The sequence below is a fragment of the Eurosta solidaginis genome, chromosome X (assembly GCF_040869045.1).
Source record: "Eurosta solidaginis isolate ZX-2024a chromosome X, ASM4086904v1, whole genome shotgun sequence".
Lineage (NCBI taxonomy): Eukaryota > Metazoa > Arthropoda > Insecta > Diptera > Tephritidae > Eurosta > Eurosta solidaginis.
In genome coordinates, this window is record NC_090324.1 from 74,936,801 (window position 1) to 74,959,622 (window position 22,822).

The 22,822-nt window shown below is 35.3% G+C and overlaps 1 protein-coding gene across 1 annotated transcript in view; it reads right to left on the reverse strand.

Moving 5' to 3' along the window:
• The window catches only part of LOC137234275 (plexin-B-like), an 890,794-nt gene that overhangs the window by 442,542 nt on the left and 425,430 nt on the right, over positions 1-22,822 (reverse strand). Inside the window, exons 7-10 of the mRNA XM_067757887.1 lie at positions 5,248-5,381; positions 4,487-5,184; positions 3,860-4,431; positions 3,612-3,794 (exon numbers count right to left, since the gene is read on the reverse strand). Coding sequence (XP_067613988.1) covers positions 3,612-3,794; positions 3,860-4,431; positions 4,487-5,184; positions 5,248-5,381 — 1,587 coding nt within the window. The remainder of the gene's footprint in view (positions 1-3,611; positions 3,795-3,859; positions 4,432-4,486; positions 5,185-5,247; positions 5,382-22,822) is intronic.

The window sequence follows — 22,822 nt, forward strand, 5'->3', positions numbered from 1 at the left end:
GAACTAACAGATGGTTATTTTGTTTGAAGAATTTCTTTGTCGTTTGTAAGGTATCTAAACTATATTTATCACGCACGCTAATGTTTGTTCTATTGAGGTGGTCCCGTATTAATGTAATCAAATTGTTCCTCTCAATCTCTTGTTGCTCTTTGTCTTTGATCGTCTGTATAAAGTCTTCGCCGTCTGCGATAAGCTTAAATAAGGGAAATTCTTTATTAGTTGTTGGTATGGAGTATTTCGGTCCCAGGGAGAGAATCCACTGTACATCCGTCGGTATACTAATATTTGTGGTATTGTGAAACCACTCGGGTACATTTTGTATGTTAAGTAATTGGGTTTGTTTGTCTTTGAGCCTCTCAAATTTGTTTATTTGTATTTTTCTAATTTTGGCTCTGAGGTTTTGAGATAATACTCTTTCACTATCGAAAAATACCTTAGAATCCTCCGCGTTAAGATTTATTTGTAATCTATTGTTTAATTTATTTACCTCTCTTCCTTTTTGTTTTTGTAGATCATGCTTAATTTTAATAATAAGATTTATTAGTTTTTTCTGCACAGTAGCCAAGTACGTTTCTATTGAGTTGGTGATCTTCTCTGATATCTTTCCATTGTTGGTGTTGCATTTTAAAGTGTACGCGATGTTCTTAGTAGCATTGCTAATGAAGTTGGGTATGACACCACTTTTTCTGCATCTCACTAGAAACCTTATGGATTGAGACAGCTTTGTGAGTTGTTGTGTATTTTGGCGATAACGTTTTGTACACTTGTTGGTTTCTATGTCGTATTTATCTTTAACACGTCTGTAAATGTTTACTGTGTTTTTGTTGTTACGGTGTGCTCTCCGTTCCATAATTGATGTTGTTTTTATTTTTATTTTCGGCCTTTCAAAAGTTATATCAAAAAGAATTTCCGAGCTCTAGGCCACACATATATATTAATAATAAAAATGCAATTAATTATACCACATATGTTGTAGATATTTCGATTTCAATTAGAAAACATCTTCAGGGCTGTAAAAAATAAATTTTTCTATGTATAAAAACCACAAATGCACAAACATAATCTAACACTTACACTTGTGAATGCACCTTGTCGACTAATTTAAAATTTCAGTGCAGAACACAGAATATCATAAACAGAAAACAAAGATGTATACAAATAATAAACAGTAATAATAAACAAAATATCTGCTAACAACAACGTATATATTAACTTGTTGGACACCCTCAGCATTATTGTTGCTAACTTCTCTTCATTACCAAATGTCTGTATGCGTGAGCGATGTTGTCGGTGTCGCTCTTAAAATTCAAGCGTATGTCATTAGGTGTATTGATAATATGTAGCATTTCGAGAGTGTACCGGTTGGAATATTGTTTTTCTTCTTGCAATATTGTAACATTCTCTAAGTCCGGAGAGTGTCCCGTGGTCTTGCAATGTTGCAATAAAGTCGTTCTGTTGTCGTTAGAGTGGTCGCGATTTTTGATGTTCGATTTGTGAGCGGAAATCCTTGCCTTTATTAGTTTTTATTCAGTTGTTAATAAGCTACATGGTTTTTGAATATTTCAAAAATATTTAAATTTTACGACGAACTCTGTTATTGTGGCAAACTGTACATCTGTTTATTGGAAAACATTGATATGTGATTTGTAAGTATTATATTTTATAAGAAGTAATGCGTCTATCTTGGTGGAGGTCGATAACGTAGCTACTACGATAAAACTTTTCATCATATAAGTTGACAGTGCCACGCCCCTTCATAAAAATCATAAATTTATGTGGACTTATGCTTAAATACATCTTTATCAATTCATTTACTTCCTTATGTTTTCACTAAGAAATTTTTGTTTTGTTATTTTTCTAAAATTTTACAACTTTGACGACTTATTGTGAAACACCCTGTTTTTCTTTCAAATATTGAAAGTAACAACAATGCGCTTTCAGGTTGAGTTTAAATTTTTAAACAATCTTCAATGGTTCAAGTTATGATTTTTGCTAAGAAAAACCTCAAAAGCCGCCGTAGTTCGTCGGTATAATTTACCCCAAAAAAATGAGCCAAAGTGCGTGCAGTGTATATTTCCGAAGTGAGAAAAAAAAGTGGAAACTAGAAATCGCCTTTTTCACTAATCCGCGATGGTATAAAGTTGCCTTTTTTCATAGTTTATATCAGGGATGCACCTTAACGTTAAGCTAATCGTTTATCAAAAAATTTCCACCGTTTCCGTTGAAACACTTCGAAATATTATCGATAAAGAAATTATCAAGATAAATTGTATCTCGTTTTTAACCGAAACGAAAAGCTTTCGTTTACGTTAAAAACGTTAACAAAAACGTGATACTTTATGTTTGAATTGTGCTGGCAATGCTATAGCCATGGTGAAGCCGTAAGGTGGTAACAACGAGGGCACATACACACACAAACTCCATGTAATTTGTTTGTGTAATTCGTTGGTGGTAATGTCAAAAATACTCTGAGAAATGTTCGTACTGTCAAAATTCATGAGAAAAGTTGCAATCAGCTTGGCGAATGCTTTCACCTTTAATGACTCCGCCATCAATCAGCTTTGCCAGCATAGTTTTAAATTAATAATCAACATAAACGATTTGATTTCGTTTTGATATGGCAGAAAACGAAACGAAATCATTTCGCTAATTTGACGTTTTTAACGTTAATAAACGAAACGAAATGACTTTGTTTCGTTTATTAACGTTAATTATCGTAACGAAATGATATCGGTTCGTTGGTTAAGCATGCCTGGTTTATATAGACAAGGGGATGCAAATAGCTTTTCCTTTTATTTTGGTGACGAATATAGCTGAATTATTTTGTGATTTTCCGGTCAATTTATTTATAACATTTACTAATGCTTACTTAGGCTCTTTTGACCATTAGCGTTTGGTACAAATAAAAACAAACCTATTTCACCATTCCAACCCGACGTTTCGCTAGTCTCTCTAGCTTTTTCAAGGGCGATCTGTGTATTTTAATAACAAAAAGCAATACATTAATATAAAAACAGAAAAGGCATAAGTGCGTAACATTTCAATATTAGTAATCACAGTAGTACATACAAACAAATATCACAAAACAAGAGCTCATATGAGTTTTCTATATAAATCGTGTTATATTATTCAAAGTGTTTTTTGCCTCTTGTTTTGTGATATTTGTTTGTATGTACTACTGTGATTACTAATATTGAAATGTTACGCACTTATGCCTTTTCTGTTTTTATATTAATGTATTGCTTTTTGTTATTAAAATACAAAAATCGCCCTTGAAAAAGCTAGAGAGACTAGCGAAACGTCGGGTTGGAATGGTGAAATAAGTTTGTTTTTATTTGCACCAAACGCTAATGGTCAAAAGAGCCTAAGTAAGCATAGCTGAATTATTTTAATTTATTGTCTCCGCAATAATTTCATGCTTTTTGTAGCCACGCTTGCAAGTAGCTTCGTGTGCAGATCTTGAGGAGTAGAGGAATTGTGATTATCAGTGATATCATAATTTGTTTCAGTTGAAAGACTTTCCTTAAACTAATTAGTAATAGAAAATAAATGTATCAACTGATCTTACTGTAACATTTATAGATATGAAGTAAAGACTTTAAAAAACTTACTTCATCCATGTATTTAGTTACGTATATATATAACTCTTTCAAAGCTGCAATTGTGTTAAATTCATCATTTTGTTGTATTGATAGATCATGCATGGCTGTATTCATTTCCTGGTCACTTATTTGTGGCAAACGTGCCACATCGCGATAAAATTGCTTAACCATTTTCCGGTACTGGGGAATGTCCTTAAAACAAGAGATAAATCAAAAAGTTGCCAACAATTTACAAAAAAACATGATTTTTTATACACCTTTGCGAATAGTAACTTATTTGAGGGTGAGTCCTTTCCCAATCTAAGGTCAGTTGTTGAGCATGCATCCATAAAGGTCTGAGCTATTACGCTCAGACATGAATCTACAGTAACTGTTTTATTCACATCGAAAATACAGTCTGGATTTTTTATGAAATTAACCCAAAACCGCAAGGGAAAGCTATTTGATTTCCATGCATGGACGATTTCTGCGTCAACTTCGTGTCTGCGTGCAGCTTCATCAAGAAGATCGAACAGCCATTTAACAGATGGGGGAAGTTCTTCATTTACAGTAAGTATTGTTAAAAAAAAATCATCAACAAACTTTTGAATGGTACCTTTCGCAGCTAACAATCTCGTCAAAAAAACTTCAGGAATTGTCTTTCTTATACGCTCACTTGACTTATTTCGGTTAGCACTGGAAATGTGTCCCCCTGAAATTACTGAAGTTTTTACGTTCATATAATGATCAGCCATTAATGGTTTTACAAGATGATAAGCTTGCGGCTGCTGCAATCCACTTTCGCTGTCTGGGTTAATAATATGGGATTGCGAATTGTTCATGTAGAAAACTATGAAAAAAACAATTTTTTTACACATTGTAAATACACTTAAATTGGTACTTACCATTGTGGTAGGACGAGTGGTATTTGCTATAATGCATGCTGTAAACATCACCTTGACGAGCTATTAGTGACATTACTGCGGATTCTTTGACCCCGTAATGCGCAAGTGTATTAATGCGTTTCCAACCATTCATTATTTTGGTAGTTAAATCTTCATCTTGCAGTGTTAGATGGCCCCCACGACCATGACGCCATTCCAAATCAATTTCACATACCGATGGTCGGCAAGAAAATGGAGTGTTTTTAAAAAGTGAGTCCAGTATTTTTGATTTTACTTGTGAAATCGTATCCCAATCAAGCACTTTGCATTGAACTTTTTCATCAAGATCATCTTGAATAATGTGCAGCACAACAATGGAGTGTGGAATTTGTTCATGAAGCAAACATTCTTCAGATAATGAGTAACGGGCCTCATGAGTTATCGCATCTACTAGACCTTTTTCAATTTGATGCTTAATGGCTTTAAAAAGAAGAAAAAGGCTTGATCCACCATACTCTTTTAAATATTCGTACATGCAAATTGCCATGTAATTTGTAAGCATTTTTTCGACAACGCTTTCCGTTCGTCTTAGCATTAAATGTGGATTCTTTCCCACTACTGACTTATCTATTAAGCGTAACAAAAGGCATTTCAAAATTTCCGTTGCATACTCCATTTTGTTTTTTAAAACTATCATCAAGAGCGAGGCGACATTAACTCTGTAATTTAATAATTTTATGATTAACCTTAATCAATGATTTGTTCAGGAAGAGGTTACTCACTTATCACGGATAGTAAATGTTTTCTGAGACTCCAAAGTTTCAATGAAATTTAATATAAAATATTTGTTGCTTATTAACTGTTCGAACTGAAGCATTGCCGTATCGTAAGGAGTGCGGGGGCTGTTCATTCGCAGCTGCCAATAAATAATTTTCAGAAACATTGAAATGATAAAACAGTACAGTTTTTAAATATATGTATGTAAATGAATGTTTTGTATAAAATAGGTATTAAAAATTTTTTTTATGAAAATGGCTGCTGCAATATTACAGTATAGAAAGCATTACACTGGTATACATGTGACTATTTGCATTTAAGTGGCTTCAACTATGAACAACGTCTTTTCGTTTGTTTCATTAACCAGAACGTGCGCTTCTAATTCTCAACTCCTTAGTGAACTATTCTAAGGTCATAGTTGACAATTTTCGGTCCAACCCGGGGATTATCATAGCAAAATGAGATGGTTCACCACGCAGCCAAAACCTCGAAACCAAAGTGGTGGCCCCTTATAAGTACATAATAGGTACAACAGTGGGGTTTTTTGAGCAAAATGAGGTGGAGCAACATGTAGCCAATACCTCAGAGCCGAAGCTGAGTCTTCTTAGGGAAATGAAAAAGCTTTTCCCTTTTTCTAAATGCATCCCTATTTTTAAATACACACAGGTACAAACAAATAAAATAACATAATTCCCTGAAATAACAAATAATAAAATTATAAAAAATAACTATTCGCCCTCAGAATCACCAAAGCATAGTCAGTCAATACACCCTCAAAATCTTTAAATATCTGTAAAAAAGTGTTAAGTGCTAAACTCAAGACGCTGAAAAGTGAAATATAAAACTTTCTTATTTGTTAATATGCTTATATTAGCTTGACCCATATGTTTGTTTGTTGTATGTAACCGACTCCTTTGGATTCGATTTCGACCCCACTTTAAACAGATTTAATTCAAACTTTGTACACATATCAGGGACCGGTGACAATGCAACAATTTGATTGTGCAATATAAAGTTTGGTGGTTATACGGCGTAGATGATTTATGCTCAGCTTAGGGAAGCTTACATAGTTCCTCAAACAAGCTATTTTTATATTCATATCCCATATCCGTTATTATTGTTTTCATACTTCCATAAATTAAGATGAAATTTTCGAATATGGCTCTGGCTACTGTTTTTGCATGTTTGCTCTGTATAGGAATTGCAACTAGGTATTTAGTCAAATCACATATCAGAGTAACAGAGTATTCATTTCCATTTAATGATCTCGGTAATGGTCCACTTTTATCTATTTTACTATTATGAACGCCTTCGGTGGTGTTTCAGTCAAAATCATTGGTTCTTTTAAATTTTTATTAATTTTATTTTTATTACAATTTACACATTTCTTTATATATTTTCTTATATCAGTTTTCATATTTTTCCAGTAATATTTTTGTCTAATTTTATTAGTTGTACGATTGATTCCTGGGTGGCCACCATTAACAGGATCATTGTGATATTTTTGAAGAATCTTTTTAATTTCATCATTTTCCGTCACATGCACAACCTCCGGAGTTAATAAAAAAAAAAAAAAAAAAAAAAAAAATGCAATAGTTAAATTTCTGACAGCTTTGGTACCAATCTCTTTAAATGTGTTTGTTCGAGTATACTTAAACAATTTGTCTTCTAAGGACAACTGCATTTTATTTATTTTTAAATTGTCATCTTCTTTCATAAGCCTGGTAATGAATTGATCTAGGTCAATCTTCGCCTCAACAATCTGAGTATCTATATTTATTTCACTACAAATTTTCATTCCTTTTTTGAAATATAATTTCGGGGGATCGAAAACGAGCTGGACTAGTCTTTTTACTTCACATTTATTAAGCGCTTCATATACTATAGAGTTCTCTTTGTGACTTTTCTTCTCTTCATTTTTATTACTGTTATTACTGGAATTCGATCTTGTCGCAACTTTCATTATTTTACATGCCTGTTCTGACATTTCTTTCAAATCATTGATAACTATTCGTGACAGAGCGTCTGCCACGTAATTTTCTTTTCCAGCTATGTACTCCACCCCAAAGTCATACTCTTCCAAATCCAACCTGATTCTGGTTAATTTTGATGAAGGGTTTTTCATTGAAAATAAATATTTTAAGGGTAGATGATTTGTTTTCAATGTGAATCTTCTGCCATAAACATATGGTCTAAAATATATAATAGCCCAATGTATGGCCGCCAATCCTTTTTCGATCGTGGATTTATTTATTTCGCCTTTTTAAAATGATCTTGAGGCATAGGCAATTGGTAATTGTTTTCCTTCATACTCTTGGCTTAGCACAGCACCGCAAGCATAACCACTTGCGTCAGTTGTAATACAGAACTCTCTATCAAAATCAGGATATTTTAGGATATTTGAACACATTAATGCATTTTTTAGGTAGTTAAAAGATTTTTCGCAGTCGTCTGTCCATTTGAAGATGACATTTTTCTTACTAAGCCTTGTTAGTATCCTAGCGTATTCCGCGAAATTTGGTATGAATCTTCTATAATAATTACAAAATGCGACAAACATTTTTGCATTTTTGGGAGTTGGGTAATTTAGAACAGTTTTAAATTTATTTGGGTCTGGTAAGTAACTTCTTGGCTGAAGAATAAACATTTATCGGGATGTAATTTTAAATTATATTTTCTGCAAGTTGAAAAGACATTTCTTAAATTTTGTATCATATGTTTTCGTAGCAACCCAATACGACTAAATCGTCCATGTATAAAAATGCTTGTGATGGTTTTAGACCTGCGAATGCCAATGTCATCATCATCTGGAATGAGTTTGGAGCTAGTTTGAGGCCATAAGGCAATCTTTTGAAACGATAAGTTTCGTTTTCCGCTGTAAAGGATGTGATATCCCTTGACTCTGGGCTGAGTTCTATTTGGCGAAATCCTGACATTAAATCTAGGCATGAGAAATATTTCGCTATTCCTAATTGATCCATAATATCATCTATTCTAAGCAAAGGGTATTTATCAGCTGTTAATTTTTTATTTATTTGTCTGAAAAATCAACATCTAATCTCCACCTTTTTTCTTGTTTACCGGGAAGGGATTTTTTAGGTACCAATAAAATAGGGCTGTTATATTCTGAAGTTGATAGCTCTACAATATCATCTTGAATTAATTTGTTTACTTGTTTGTTTATCTCACTTTTATGTGCTTGAGGTAGTTTATAATTTTTAATATAGACAGGAGTATTATCTTTCATATGCAACTTTTGTTTGTAAAAATTGTTGGTCGTGATTGGTTCTGTTTCTAATGAAAATATATCAACGAATTCTGAGCATAATGTGGTGAGTGATTTACTAGCGAATGGCGGGAAATTTTTATTCAATCTTTCTAATTTTTCTTTATTATTAGCTTTATTGTGAGGTGTATTTTCAATTATTACATAGTCCTATAAATTTTCTGTTTTGATGTCATAATCTTGAATGATTGCTTATTTATCTGTTGTATTTATTATTCTTATTAAAGCTTGATTTGAGTTTACTATCGCGTTGGCTACAAAAATGCCATCAGTCAATTCTTGAAGCGCTAGTAATAGTTCATTATTGTTACTGTTGATATGAAGCTGTCTAATTACTTCGGATCTTGCGAGTATTGTATTGCTATTGATTGTTGGTTTATTCGTCATTTCTATAACTATATCTTCTGGGTAAGCATATGGTCATAGTATTAGGCTGCCCCCATTTTTATTATAATCTAAAATGAAATTATAGTTTTTAAGGAAATCGAGTCCAAAAATTCCGTCACATGGGATTTGGAAATCACTGTCTACTATGTGAAATTTGTGTCGTATTAAAAGACTATCATCTGTTAGACCTGGGTTTACTGTTCCAAATGTGCTTGTTATGCCTCGGTCAATACCTTTTAAATCCGTGATCTGTGAGTTATTTATTGTGACATTCCTGTCAATTTGACCCTTCTTTATAATTGAGATATCCGCTACTGTATCTATCAGAAACGTTGAAGTTGACATATTTAGAGTAGTATTGGAAGATATGTAGCTGCTCAGATGCAAGTTGAATGTACATACTTTACTGCCCTTGGAGTTTACTGTTAGAGTGGAGTTTGCTGGTTTTCCTGTTGGTTTATATTACGGAGATTTCGCGAGTTACTTTGATTAGATGATCTTGACTGACCTCCAAAATTGCGTCTTGGGAAATTATTATTTTGTCTATTGTTATTATTATTATACCGGTTAGAGTTATTATAATATCTTCGGTTTTGGTTACCTCGGTAATTATAATTCTTCAGCTTCTTCAGAAGTTACCCCGGTAATTGTCTTGTGAGCGCGTCAGACGTAACACTGTATTTGAGTTACCCGTGACTTCAGTACAGCTATTCGTAAATTTTGAAATAGCCTCGTTCATAGATGTGAACGTTCCTGCTTGCATTATCAATTTAACTCTTTCGGTAGCCGAGTTCTTACACATAGCCTTTACAGCTGATTGTGTGGCATATTTGGTTGCCAAATCAGGTACAAGACCATAAGATATGTAAGCACCCTCCAACGATTTTGTGAATTTTTCGATTCCTGTAGTGTACTGGTTAGCTGTTTTACTGCGCTGTTGGTCGTTTAAGAGTTTTGCTGTCAAAACCTCTACAGATTCACCTTTAATTGCTGAGCTCAACTTTTGCCTTATTGCTAGTATTGAATTTTCAGTGCTCAAAAGGTTTCTAGCTGTTCCCTCCAGCTTAGTTTTTATCACGGAGACTGCTATGTTCTCATGAGTATCCTTAAATTGCTCTAGGATATCTAGTGCGTCTAAGAAACCATGTAAGTTTTCAGGCTTACCATCAAACTCAGGCAGAATTGACGAAGCCGTTTTCAAAAATTCTACTGTTGTTTGCGCCATCTTTTTAGTTTGCAAATCTTCTGTTTGGGAATTTTTGTGTTTAGTTTCAATTTTCGGAGTGCCCTCTAAATTGGATCGAGATTCCAAGAGGGTACTAGTCTATTTCTATTACGTTTTTAAATGTGATTGGAACGGTTGCCTATATATTATATCTTGCTAGTGAGGATACTAATTTATCCCGAACACTGGAAAAAATTCGCTGTGCTTCCAGATGATGATTGTCTATTCATAGGCTATTTACCTCTTCTATAGCTTTGCCTATGTTATTCGACGATTGTAAAGTTATCGTGAGATGCTTCAACACAGTTTCATTTCTTATGCTTGAATTTTTATTAATGCATTTATAAGCTTTTCGGCCAAAGCTTTTTCTTCCACAAGTGTGTTGCAAATAGTTTCCTATTTACCCATTGAGGTAAAGAGAGAAAAAAAATTAGGTTTTTATATATTATCTATGCCGTCAGCACGACTCTGATACCTCTTTTTCAAAATTTTGTTATGTGTTGAATAACACCTCAAAAATAAATTCACAGCGCCAATAATGACAATAGTCAGAAGATAAATGTTTATGGTTTCCAAGGCTTTAGTCTATTATTTGGACTGTGTTTACCACGTTAGCATTTGGATTAGTGACTTTCGATTCTTGGCCTCCCATTGTCAAAAGATAGATATAAAAATTGTTGTATTTTTTTGTTTTTTTTTTTTTTTGTTTTGTTTATTTATTTATTATCTGTAGTTTTATACAATATTCATACGCCTAGTTTCCTCCTCTCTAGTTGAAGGATTACTTACTTACTTAATTGGCGCTTAACCGTCTAAACGGTTGTAGGATTAATAACATCATTAATAAGTAGTTGGCTCCCTAGTCATTCCTATAGTTTTCCAGAATTCTTTCATCCATTTTAATTCTTTATTGTAATCTTTTACTTCATTTTTAAGGTCTTCAATTGGGCCTTTAGTGGGCATTATTTAACAATCCTTTTTAATTAATAGCAATTACATTATTATTTAATTTTTCTTTTTATTATTATTATTCCTTAACTCCTGTATTTCCTTCTTTAATAATGTTTCTAAATGGGTGATTATAGATTGTCTTAAATACATTAAAGTACATCCAGCCTTAACCAGATGGATCGGCTGCATGTTAAATTGCAGGAAGATTGCATCGCAATAGGGATTTTACGAGGCCACGAAATCAGTGGACAGGGGGACGCCGCAGGGAGGGGTGCTATCACCCCTGCTGTGGACGCTGGTCATCAACCAACTGCTCAGGCGATTCGATGCGGAACCGTTAAAACTTACGCTTTACGCAGATGACGTTGCCATTGTCATAAGTGGAAAGTGCCTTCCAACGATTAGTTCTTTGATGAATCGGGCGCTTCGGGATATTCATACCTGGGTATCTAATGTCGGGTTGAAAGTCAATGCGGAGAAGACGGATATGGTCTTATTTACAAAGAGGTACAAGGTCCCAAATTGGACCAGGCCTAAGTTAGGAGGGGTGACCTTACAAGAAAAACCTTGCACAAAATATCAAGGAATCATCCTAGACAGTAAGCTGTCATGGAAGCTCAACGTGGAGGAGAGGGTCTAGAAGGCCTCAACGGCACTCTATGCTTTTAAAATAATGCTGGGGTGTACGTGGGGCTTATCGTCCTCTCTTTCTCATTGGGTTTTTACAGCGATTGTAAGCCCTATTCTATACTATGGAATTCTTGTTTGGTGGAAAGCCACACAAAAAACAACATACCTCAAAAAATTAGAGGGGTATGCAGATTATCGACATTCCACCTGTCGACCTGGTAGCAAAGAACATAGCATTAGTAACTGCAACCATGCTCGGTGCCTCGGGGCAGCTTGACCTCCGACCATATGGCCATAGTAGTATAGCGTCATCAATCACAAGACGAGCAGACTACCTGATTGCCTATCTGCGCTTCGAGGGAGATCTTAAGGCCACAATAGAGGTGGACGGCTAGCGCAAGGGTGCCCAAATGGCGGACGAGGCGATACATGTGTACACAGATGGTTCCAAAGTAGTGGAAGGAGTAGGGTCTGCGGTATACTGCGCTGATCCGGAAATAAACAGATCCTACAGGCTGCCGGATTACTGTAGCGGTTTCTAAGCGGAAATAGTAGCCGTAGCCAAAGCAGTAGAAACCCTGGAAGAGAATAGCCTAAGCTGCAATCGTGTTAACTTTTATATTGACATTCAAGCAGCAATTAAGGCAATAATCTCGGATAGCACAGCGTCTAAATGCGTGTTAGAGTGTAAGCAGTCCCTAGAGAGAATCGGGACAGGGAGAAGCATACATCTTTATTGGGTCCCAGGGCATATGGGAATAGATGGGAATGAAAAAGCGGACGAACTAGCTAAAAAGGGCGCATCCCTTGAAGCTTGCTCCGTAGATGTCCCAATTAGATTGGGCGAGATTAAGGGAAGGGGAGAGGTGCACATGATCGACCAAGTGGGAAAGGCGTGGGTTCAAGCGCGGGGCTGTAAAGTGACGAAGATTATGTGTAGGTCTTACAACCTTAGACTAACACAGTTGCTTCTATCATTAAAAAGAGAGGACTGTAGACTCATGAGGGGTATTCTGACTGGACACTGCCTTATGGCGTCACGTGTCTTTAAATTAGGCTTGGTCAGTGATAGCAGATGTAGGAAGTGCGGGTTGGAGGAGGAAACGATCGAGCACGTTCTGTGCTCGTGCCCTGCACTTGCCAGGATAAGACTCCAGCTATTAGGAGTGATACAGCTGTCAGATCTAGAAGCAGCAAGTGGCTTAAGTCCTAGGAAGCTTCTAGTATTTGCCAAGAGGACGGAGTTATTTTATAACATAGGTCCTGGTTTTTGATAGGGTTTTTCAGTTTGGTCGTTAAAACAAACTTCTGGTAACACTACGGACTCAATCAGTCTATGTGAGGTCCTCATGGACCGGCCAGTTCAACCTAGCTACCTACTACTGGAATCTTTATTGTTATAATTTTTCTTAGTTTCCGATCTAGCCGTAACTTTTAATATTTTACACGCTTCTACCGATATTTGTTTTAGGTCTTAATATCTATGCGTGATAATGCGTCGGCTACATAATTTTCTTTACCTGCGATATGCTCCACCTCGAAATCATATTCTTCCAGATCTAATCTGATTCGAGTTAATTTTGATGACGGATTTTTCATCGAAAATAGGAATGTTAGGGGTCTGTGGTCTGTTTTGACCAAAAATTTTCTACCGTAAACGTATGGTCTAAAATATGTTATGGCCCAATGAATGGCTGCTAATTCTTTCCCAATTGTTGCCTTATTAATTTCTCCTTTAGTAAATGGTCTTGATGCGTAGGCAATTGGTAATTGTTTTCCTTCATACTCTTGGCTTAATACTGCTCCGCAAGCATATCCACTTGCGTCAGTTGTTATACAAAATTGTTTATTGAAATCGGGATATTGTAGGATATTAGAGCTTATTAACGCAGCTTTCAAATAGTCAAAGGATTTTTTGCAATCCTCTGTCCAGTCGAAAACTACATTTTTCTTGCAAAGTCTTGTTATTATTCTAAAATATTCTGCAAAATTTGGGATACATCTTCTGTAATAATTGCAAAATGCGACGAATCTTTTCGCCTCATCCGCATTTTTAGGTGTTGGGAAAATTTTAACAATTTCGAATTTATTGGGGTCTGGCAAAATTCCTTTGCTTGTGCATTTATGACTAAAGGTAAGTTACTTCTTGGCTGAAAAATAAGCATTTATCCGGATGTAATTTTAAATTATATTTTCTACAAGTTGCGAAAACATCTCATAAATTTTTAATCATATGATTTTCGGAGCATCCTAATACGACTAAATCGTCCATGTATAGGAATGCTTGTGAAGGTTTTAAGCCTGCAAATGCCAATGCCATCATTCTTTGGAATGAGTTCGGTGCTTCTTTAAGGCCATACGGTAGTCTTTTAAAACGATAAGTACCATTATCCGCTGTAAAGGATGTGATATCTCTTGACTCTTCGCTGAGTTCAATCTGGTGAAATCCAGACATTAAATCTAGGCATGAACAAGTAAGGAAGGCTAAGTTCGGGTGTAACCGAACATTACACACTCAGTTGAGAGCTGTGGAGACAAAGTAAGGGGAATCACCATGTTGCAAAAGGAACGTAGGGTAACCATGGAATGTGTTTGTATGACATGTGTATCAAATGGAAGGTATTAAACAGTATTTTAAGAGGAAGTGGGCCATAGATCTATAGATGGACGCCATTTAGGGATATCGCCATAAAGGTGGGCCAGGCCTGACTAGAGAATTTATTTTGTACGATATGGGTATCAAATAAAAGGTATTAATGAGTATTTTAAAAGAGCGTGGGCCTAAGTTCTATAGATGTACGCCTTTTCGAGATATCGCTGATGTTGCATTTTATTTTGCTGTGTTTATTTTGCAAGTTTTAAATTATAATATCTAAATTGTAATACTAGTTTGTGACAAAAATAAATGCGAAAACCTAGAGTTCATTTTAATACAATTGGTTTGCTTTGAAAAGTTAAGATTTTGTGAATTTTTAAAGTTTTTAATCAATTTCTTATTATTCATTTTGTGTTTGCCGAGTCATTGTGCATTTGTTTTTGTTGCAATTTTGATTGGCACCTTTTCACCTTGCAATTGTTTTTGTGCGCACACTTTTTGTTTTTCTCGCAATTTACTGTCTTCGCAGCTGTTTGCGTCGCTTTTTAAGTGTCAAGTGACAGTGACTCTAAAACTGCTAGCTACCACTAAGCTCCCAAACTTTCAGAGTTGCTTTATATATAACCTTTCTCATTCTCAGTGCTATTTCAACTGTTTTTCTTTGTAATTTACAAACATATCTCTACCATTTCTATATTCTTATACTAGTTTCTTTTCACCTTTCTATAAAAAATGGCTTGCATTTTCAAAAACTGTCAGGTAAAAAGCGAATCCGAACGTTTTGTCTCTTGCTGGCTTTGCGATGGGCTCGCCCATGGAAAGTGCGCGGGACTGACGGCTAGAGTTGTTGACACTGTCAATGATGGGGAGAAGGGAGTACGTTGGTCATGCATTAAATGCAGATCAACTGAGGTTGACCAATTAAACTGTTTAGACAAACACGAAATGCGTTTTCTGATATTGCTAAAGAGTTTTCCATAATCACGGAAAAGTTCAATCAATACGATAGCTTGTTCAAATCCTTCAAGTGTTTAGATGAGTTACCGCATTGTTTAAATAGAAATAAAGACAACCGGGATAATAATCAAAAACACTCTGAAGACTCACCTAACGCTTTGAATCTTAATCCTGCTCAGAACATTAATCTTCCGCAAGTGGAGCTCATAGACTTGGCTTCCCCTAATCCGCAAGCTGTGGTTCCATCCACTTCTAAGGCCACGGAAAAAACCTTAGAGCCTCAAACTGTAACTTCTGAAACTGTAACTTCTCAATCTGTGACTTCTTATTCAGTAGCACCGGCTAAGAAGCTGGTTGTAGTCCCGCTCAAAAAATCGATTTTTGTATCTCGCTTTGACAAGGACACTTCCGTTGAGGATATTATTTATTTATTTATTTATTTATTTATTTATTAAGTGTTTGTACCAGGAAGACTTACGTCTTTTAGGCAGTACATCAATCCGATTAAGTAATTATACATACCTAAATGTTACAAAAAGAAATTTACTTGTTCATCTAAAGATATAACAAAGCATATATAAAAACAGAAAAGTTAAATACATACAAATTTTCAATAGTATATATTATCAAACATTCACTTAAAACTTTAAAGATTTAGAGTAACTTAAGAGTTAAGAAAAGAAAATGCTGCTAGTTTGAAACATCCTGCTTTTTTAATAGTTTTTGTTTTGGAGGGAAGTGAGTTCCATAGACAGATTGTAGTGACAAAGAACAGTCTTGAGGATGTTGTATATTTAAACTTAGGGACCAATAGATTTAGGGTCCGAGTGGACTGACACAAATTTAGTTTTTCAAATAAGTAAGAGGGATTTTTGGAATGAAGTAGCTTATGCAAGAAGCATAGATTTCTAAGTTTTAAGAAGTTATTAATATTACTTCCGAGAATTTGTACGGCATATGAAGAGATATGATCAAATTTCTTCTTAGAAAAAACGAAACGGGCAGCATTGTTTAAAGCAAGCTGCAATTTATTATTTGAAGACGAATCAAGATTACCGTATATAAGTTCCCCATAAGAAATTTGAGGAATTATAAGAGATTTGACCAGCTTCATTTTTGTTTCACGTGGTAGTAAATAGGCAGTTCTGTACAAATTTCGAAGGGTATTATATATTTTACCGACCATAAGGTTAACATGGTCCACACAAGTTAATTTAGAGTTAATTCTGAAGCCTAAATTGGTGACCACGTCATGGAATAATATTTTGTCTTCATTAAGTATAACTTCAGGAAGGCTGTTCAAGTCACATGTTGCGCTTGATATTGCTAACGCCTTAGATTTCGTTGCATTCATATATAACTTATTTCTGTGAGCCCAATTTCCTATGCGTGATAAGTCTTCATTCAGCCTGACGAACAAGTCTTCGGTAAGCCCAATAGGGCGTGACAAGTATATTTGTGTGTCGTCCGCGTAGAGATGTATTTTGGCATTTTGGCAACAAGGAACTATGTCGTTAATAAAAAGTGTAAACAATATTGGACCCAAAATAGATCCTTGTGGGACACCAGATGTTATAAGCTTTAAGTTTGAGACATTATCACCGCATTGAACTTGCTGAAATCGAGCTGTGAGGTAGTTTTGGATTAGCTTTATAGCATAAGAGCTGAAGTTATAGTTTATTTTCAGCTTATGAAGAAGTATTCTGAAGTCAACTGTGTCAAAAGCTTGTGAGAAATCTAAAAGTACAAGTACTGTAAGCTCATTACGGTCATAGGCAGGGCGTATGTCTTCAAGAATCTTAAGCATGGCAGTAGCGCAACCATGTCCTCTCCTGAATCCCGACTGGTCCTCAGATAGTAAGTCATTCTTATATATATAATCAATTATCTGCTTAGCTAATAGCTTCTCATAAACCTTAGACAAGGCTGGCAACAGGCTAATTGGTCTAAATTCTTTGGAAGAACATGGAGACTTAACTTTAGGAATAGGGATAACTTTAGCTATTTTCCATTGACTTGGAAACCCACCGGACATAATTGAAAAATTAAAAATATGTGTTAGTGAAGCTATAACAAATGGAAGTATAAGTTTAATAAATCGTATACTGATGCCATCAACTCCAACAGCGTTAGACTTAACGTCAAATATAGCATCCAAGACATCACTTTCGGTTACAACTGAGAAGTCAAAAACATCAATATCAATATTTGTTCTTCTGCCTATACTACCCATCTTACTGTGTTCATAACTGGTGTTATGATCATCATTATAATTTACACTGTTATCGCTTATATTACCATTCAGGAAGTGTGAGTTCATGACATTAGGGTCAAATTTGCATTGAATATTATCTTTTTTGGCTACTCCAACAGTACGAAGATTCTTCCATAGCATTTTTGGAGGCAAATTTGCATTAAATTTATTATTCAAATATGCCACCTTAGCATTCCGGATACATAAGGTAGCTTGATTGCGCAAAAGACGATAGGCTTCCCATTTGTTTTCATATGGAAATTGCTTCCATTCTCTGTAAGCTTTCTCACGTTTTCTTAAAAGCTTCAGAATTTCATTTGAGAACCATGGTTTTTTATGACCTTGGATTTTAACGGTTTTTAGAGGAACATATCTATTAAAAAGGTGACTGACAAGGCTATTAAAATATTCCAACTTTTCGTCTAACTTAGAGAAGGAAAAGCATCCATTCCAGTCAAGAAAAGCAGCCTCATTACTTAGCTTATCTAGGTTTACAGCATTATAGTTCCTAAAGGTCAATTCAAATTCGGGCTCTTTTACGTTGAATTTCAGATCATACGATAAAAATAACATTTCGTGGTCAGAAATAACATCCATGGGGAATTGGTCAATATGATTTATGTTATTGGCATCGTTAACACATATTAAATCGAGTAAACTTGCCTTGCTATTTGGAGAAAAACGGGTCGCGAATGTGTTCACAATGCACAGATCATTTGCCTGAAAGTTACTTAAAAGGTTTTTACTGCGGGAATCATTATTAAGGATATCAATATTAAAGTCACCGCAGATGATGACATGTTCATAATTTATTGCATATTCAGAGAGTTTAATAAATAAGCATGTTAAGTCATTTGACCTATTGGGGTTGTATACACAAGCCACAAAACACTTAGTCCGAGCATCGCCTATTTCAATAAATATACTTTCTACCTCACTGGTATGGTCTGAGCGATAAATTACTTTTGGATTCAAAAATTGTTTGCAGTATATAGCAACTCCACCACCACGGATGTTATTTTTCCTATCATTTCTCAGCAATACATATTTATCTAATGAATAAGAATGGTCTTCAACGCCAGATTTGAACCACGTTTCGGTAATACAAATTAAGTCAATGTTTAGATTTTTTTTTTTATTTTTTTTTTAGATCAGCAAATACATATGAAAGGTAGTCTAATTTATGAACCGTAAGACTGCGAGTATTTAAATGACACACATTGAATGTTGGATGTTTTTTACATATTTGATTCAAGATACACCTTACCTGCCCACTGTCAGTACAATCGTTATTCACTTCATACATAATCAAAATAAACAAGCAAGACGATATCAACAGAGCAGCAGATGAAAGTTTTAAACGTGGAAGTGAAAAAGAGTATAGAGTGTGAAATGGGAAGAGAAACAATAGTGCCAGTATAAAATAATATATTAAGCATTAAAACTAAGCAAAGCATTATGCTAGGGTGTTTGTGTATCGTTCGCTTCATTTGTCGGTACGTTGTTTCCTGCAATTCGTTCAGCGCTCTCTTTATCACTAATTTTTACAGCATCACTGTGTTGACGAGTACGTACATACACATCTCCACGCAGTGAGAAAACAGAAGTGAGCCGTTTCTGTTTTTTTAATTGCAGAGCATGCTGCAATACTTCACGGTTACGCTTTGTAAGGCACTCATGCACAAATATTTTTCCATTTCCATTGCATTCAATATCGCTAAGAGCTAATGATCTTCTGTTGTTTTTGCAGAAGTTAGCTATTGCTCTTAAAAGCAAAGAGCGGTCATTGGGTGAATTTAATTTGATTATTAAAGGTGAGCTACCGTTCTTGCTTTTTCGAATACGAAAGGCAGTGCGAATAGATGGCGGATTTACCTGCACTGTGCGACATATTTTAATAAAGACTTCACCTAAATCTTCATTCGTCGTTGTGGGCACTCCACTTACCAATATATCTGTCAGTATGGCATTATTTTGGCATTCATCCACCTGACTCCTCAGTGCATTGACATCCGATCGAAGTTGCTTGCACTCAGTTTCCGCTACCGCTACCCTCTTTTCCATATCGTTGTAGCTGCTCTTAAAATTAGCGATCTCTGCCGTCAACTCACCAACTCTCTGCAATAACCGCTGCTCTGATTCCCTTATAAACTCCTTCATCTCCTCCATCATGCTCTCCTTCCATATAATTAATTTTGCTTCTAGGCGCGAAATCTCACTAGAAGTAGGCGGCGGGCTCTCAATTTTCGAAGCCTTTGTAAATGTTGGAGTGAGAAGTGGGGAGACAGTCGTTTGCCGTGTTGGTCTTGTTTTTGTTGTAGTTTTTGATGCCATATTTATATGCTGATATGTCAACAAATTAGCAAAATATTTTATACACAATATTGTTGGAAATGGTAAAAATGATTTTGTAACCGAATGGCGCACACCGATTGTAAATTGCTTCACAAAGAAATTTCCCGTGTTTAATTATTTATTGTGACGTGGAACTATTTATAATTAAATTTTATTGCAGCGAAAACGAAACGCGTCTACTCTCTTCGCATCATCTCCAAGTCTTATGTCACTTCGAAAATTAAGGCTGACGGCATGACTTTAAGAAAATTTAAATTTAATTACGAAAGGAACATTTCTTCATTTAGAATTGATGTCTACTCAGAAGATTTTGATAAACTTTTGGACAGCGCATTTTGGCCGCCAGGGGCTTTTGTTCGCGAATTTGTGCATAAGACTATTGAGATTACTCAAAATGTAGCAAAAATTCCTCCTCAAAGTTCCGATCCAAAAAACTTAATTTAATATCTTGCTTAAGCATTTACTATCAAAACATTAGAGGCTTAAATACTAAATTAACTGACTTATATTTGAAAACCATTCACTGTAACTATAATATTATTGCTTTTACCGAAACATGGCTGAAACCCAATGTTTTAAATTCCGAAATTTTTTGTGGTGAGTATCAGACCTATAGAAATGATCGCTTAAATAGGCCCGGAGGTGGTGTCTTGCTAGCTGTACATTCTTCAATTCCATCTGAAGATGTTAATTTAGCCGAAGTTGATTCCATCGAGTTTAAATGCATCCGAATCTTACTAGACCGGGGTCATATTTACTTAGCCGTTTGCTATATTCCACCGTCTTCTGATATATCAGTGTATATGCACCATATTTCACTGTTACAATCAGTCAGTTCGATGATAAAGTCCAGGGACTCAATGATTGTTTTAGGCGACTTTAATCTGCCACATATATCTTGGAATACCGTTGATCACAATATTGTCCCCGTATCATCCAAGATGCAAAACAATGACTTTTTGGATGGAATTACTGATCTTTGCCTTAATCAGATCAACTTCTTTCCAAATAAGTATGGAAAATTCTTAGACTTAGCATTTGTTGACGACATATCTAAATTCTCTATAAATCGGTGTGAAGCTCTTGTTTTGCCAGAAGACGCTTACCATCCTTCTCTTGAGATAACTTACGAAATCATAAGAAACGAAGTCGGCTGCACTAACAAAACATGTGCCTCTACCAGATGCTTTGATTTTTCCAAAACTAATTTCAACAATTTAAATAAAGAGCTTTCTGAGATAACTTGGCCTCGATATAAAGAGGATGTAGAGGAAAACGTTTTACATTTTAATAAAACCATTTATACTTTATTTGAAAAACATGTGCCCAAGCGCAAATGCTCGTACATTGAACCAGTGCAAGCCTGGTTTACTAAAGATTTAAAAGCTTTAAAAAATAAGAAATCACGTTTATTCAAATTATATAAGAGAACCGGTTTACATTCTCATTATGCACAGTACGCTATTTTCCGTCATAAGTATTTTGAACTTAATAAAAAGTGTTATAAAGCTTACATATGTAAAATTAAAAGAAACATTATTTGCCACCCGAAGTCTTTTTATGATTTCGTAAATTCTAAACGCAGAACTAACGGATTTCCTTCTGCCATGAAGTTTAGAAATAGCATTTCCAGCGACGATCAAGAGATTGCAAACTTCTTCGCTCAATTCTTTCACTCTAATTACTCTGCTGTGGTTGATTCATCACCTACAAATTATCCGTATGAGCTCCATTCTAGTAACTCAATATATGCCCCACATTTGCTGCCTGAAGATGTTCTACTACATCTAAAGACCCTAAAAGAATCTTTCAATACGGTCCCGATTTGATCCCAACATGTTTTCTTAAAAAATGTGCGGAATACATTTGCCAGCCCCTTACTGATCTGTTTAACCTCTCTTTAAAAAATGGCATTTTCCCGATGGCTTGGAAGGAATCTTTTCTTATCCCACTCCATAAAAAAGGAAGCAAGTCGTCTATTGAAAACTATCGTGGAATAGCAAAGCTCTCCGCTATCCCTAAGCTTTTCGAAGCAATCGTTACTAATCACCTTACATTTTCGATTTCTACATTGATAGATAGTTCTCAGCATGGCTTTTGTAGAGCCAAATCAACCACAACCAATTTGCTTGAATTTACAACTCACGTCTTTAATGGGTTTAGAAACAATCATCATACCGACGTTATATACACTGATTTCAGCAAAGCATTCGACAAAGTACGCCACTCACTACTTGTTTATAAACTCGAATTGCTTGGTTTTCAACCTGGCCTAACTCGTCGGTAGAACTCAAAGAGTAATTTTTAAAAAAAATTGTTCGAATGTCATCGATGTTCCCTCCGGTGTGCCTCAGGGCAGCCATCTCGGTCCTATTCTGTTTTTGATCTTTATAAACGATGTTTCCACAACTATAAAATATTCTAAAATTTTAATGTATGCCGACGACGTAAAACTTTTTAAGTCATACACGTCGGTTGAAGAACGTTCTGTACTCCAGGCGGATTTAAATCGTTTAGTTACTTGGTGTAATGCGAATTTTATGCCACTCAACATAGAAAAATGTAAATCCATGTGTTTTTCACGTGGGAACATACAGCCAGCTTCCTACACAATTAATGGCCAAACTCTGGAAAGCGTTGATGTTTTTGTCGACTTGGGAGTTACAATGAATTGCAAACTTAGTTTCAACCCTCATATTAATGCCACAGTCAATAAAGCGAGAGGAGTTTTAGCATTTGTGAGGAGATGGGCAAAGGAGTTTGGTGATCCTTACGTTACAAAAACCCTTTTTACATCATTGGTGAGGCCGATATTAGAATGTGGATCGATAATTTGGAATCCGCGTTATCAAGTTCATGTGGATAGACTAGAATCAATTCAAAAACAGTTTTTACTTTTCGCCTTTAGAAATCTTCAATGGGACTCTCCGTATAATCTT